This window comes from Sinocyclocheilus rhinocerous, unplaced genomic scaffold (genome assembly GCF_001515625.1).
Source record: "Sinocyclocheilus rhinocerous isolate Xijiao unplaced genomic scaffold, SAMN03320098_v1.1 scaffold1496, whole genome shotgun sequence".
Classification (NCBI taxonomy): Eukaryota; Metazoa; Chordata; class Actinopteri; order Cypriniformes; family Cyprinidae; genus Sinocyclocheilus; species Sinocyclocheilus rhinocerous.
The window spans coordinates 673569-675309 of record NW_015644664.1 but is presented as its reverse complement, the minus strand read 5'-3'; the positions used below and the strand labels follow the sequence as shown (position 1 = coordinate 675309).

Below are 1741 nucleotides of genomic sequence, written 5' to 3'. Positions count from 1 at the left end.
TGGGAAAAACAACAACAATTTAAAGCAGTATTACACTTATTGTTTTTATGCTTAAACCCTTTTTTGTCTTTGACCCACATGTAAATACATGTAAATATTTTCAAAATATATACTGTATTTTTGTGCATTTATATATACATAATAAATATAAACAGTACACACACACATATATTATGTAAACAAAAACTTTTACTTTGGATGCGATTAATCGTAATAAATATGCATATTTAGAAGTACATATTTAGCAAACGATTCACACTCAACAGGTACACTGAAATTAAAATATGCAATTTCTGAAATAATATGTACAATTATATATATATATATATATATATATAATTAGAAGTATCATATAGTATTACTTAGATTTATGTGTGCAGGTTATTATTGGAGTAAAGGATTGGGAAGTTGGTTCTTTCAAGTTAAATAAAGAACTTTTGTCTATTCACTTTATGAGAGCACAGAAATTCCCTCAGATTGTCCTATCTGCCATCTCAGGAAGAGGAAGAACACTTCCATGGATTTAGCTGTTTTTGAGAGCTTCCTGTCCTGAAGTGTTATTGTGACCTTTGAGCTCGAAGGCAAACACCACCGACACTGAAAAACGTGATTGATGCATACATGAAATTCGCTCTATTTAAAGCACAAATGCAAACATGCTATAGACCTGGAACCGAACCCAAAACACAAAGAGCAGAATAAGCTGTGTTTGGGTGAAAGCTGCTCACGGACAGAGGTGAGTAATGAAGGATACAGGACGTCTCTTCTGAAAAATACACAGCGCAGTCTAATGCAAACACAATCACCTTTTAAAGCAACGGTGCGACGCTAAGAGATTTACACACTAAGACAGCTCAAACAGCCATCGTGGAAAACCTCCCCGTGTTATTTATTGTACCCACAGACACAAATAAACTATTCAGCGCGGGCGAACGAAAACACGTGCGTGGGTTTGTCTGGATGAAACAACACTGACATTCGCACAGTGCTGCTGTTTTCTTAACATCCTCTGAATGGACGTTACAATCACAGTTGCGCTTCGTTCAGCGCTAGACATAAATGCTCTCCTCAATTTACACACTATTACTCGTTGAGTGAAGTTCATGCGTCACACCATATGGTAAAATAACCAGATCATTCGCTTACCTTGGTAGATACTGATCAAGACCCATATTAAGAAGGTTTTGAACGAGAGAGGCCGTCCCTGAAAACAATTACAATTGATAATATTTAAAACAAATAAAAGATTCATTCATTAAATAGTCTAAGGTTATTAATTCGATAGAGTCTAAGATACCTTTAGAAGATCTTTGTAAAGTTCAGGATATAACATGGCCACCTCAGACTTGACATCTTTATCCAAAACCAGAGAGAAAACAGGGAACATGGTGTAGATAGTGGAGTATCTGTGAGGAACATCAGCAGAGAAATCATTATAATGTAATATACTATAATATATTAGAATATGCTATTTATGCAGCATTGCTAAGGCTGCATTTTTTTGTTTAAAAATACAGTAAAAATATAAAAGATTTCTACAATTTAAAGCAACATTTAAAGTTCTGCAATTATTTTATTAGTTTAAATACTATTATAATAAAAAGTATAATAATAATGTTTTAAAATAATGTAAACATTCATTATTATCAATGTTGAAAACAGTTGTGTTGCTTCATGTTTGTGTGTATATACATACATGTATACTGTATGCATATATATATATATATATATATATATATAT

The 1741-nt window shown here is 32.6% G+C and overlaps 1 protein-coding gene across 1 annotated transcript in view; it reads right to left on the bottom strand.

Moving 5' to 3' along the window:
• Positions 1-1741, bottom strand: part of atp9a (ATPase phospholipid transporting 9A) — a 54279-nt gene that overhangs the window by 7136 nt on the left and 45402 nt on the right. The window contains exons 25-26 of the mRNA XM_016576613.1: positions 1298-1406; positions 1147-1204 (exon numbers count right to left, since the gene is read on the bottom strand). Of these exons, the coding sequence (XP_016432099.1) occupies positions 1147-1204; positions 1298-1406 (167 nt within the window). The remainder of the gene's footprint in view (positions 1-1146; positions 1205-1297; positions 1407-1741) is intronic.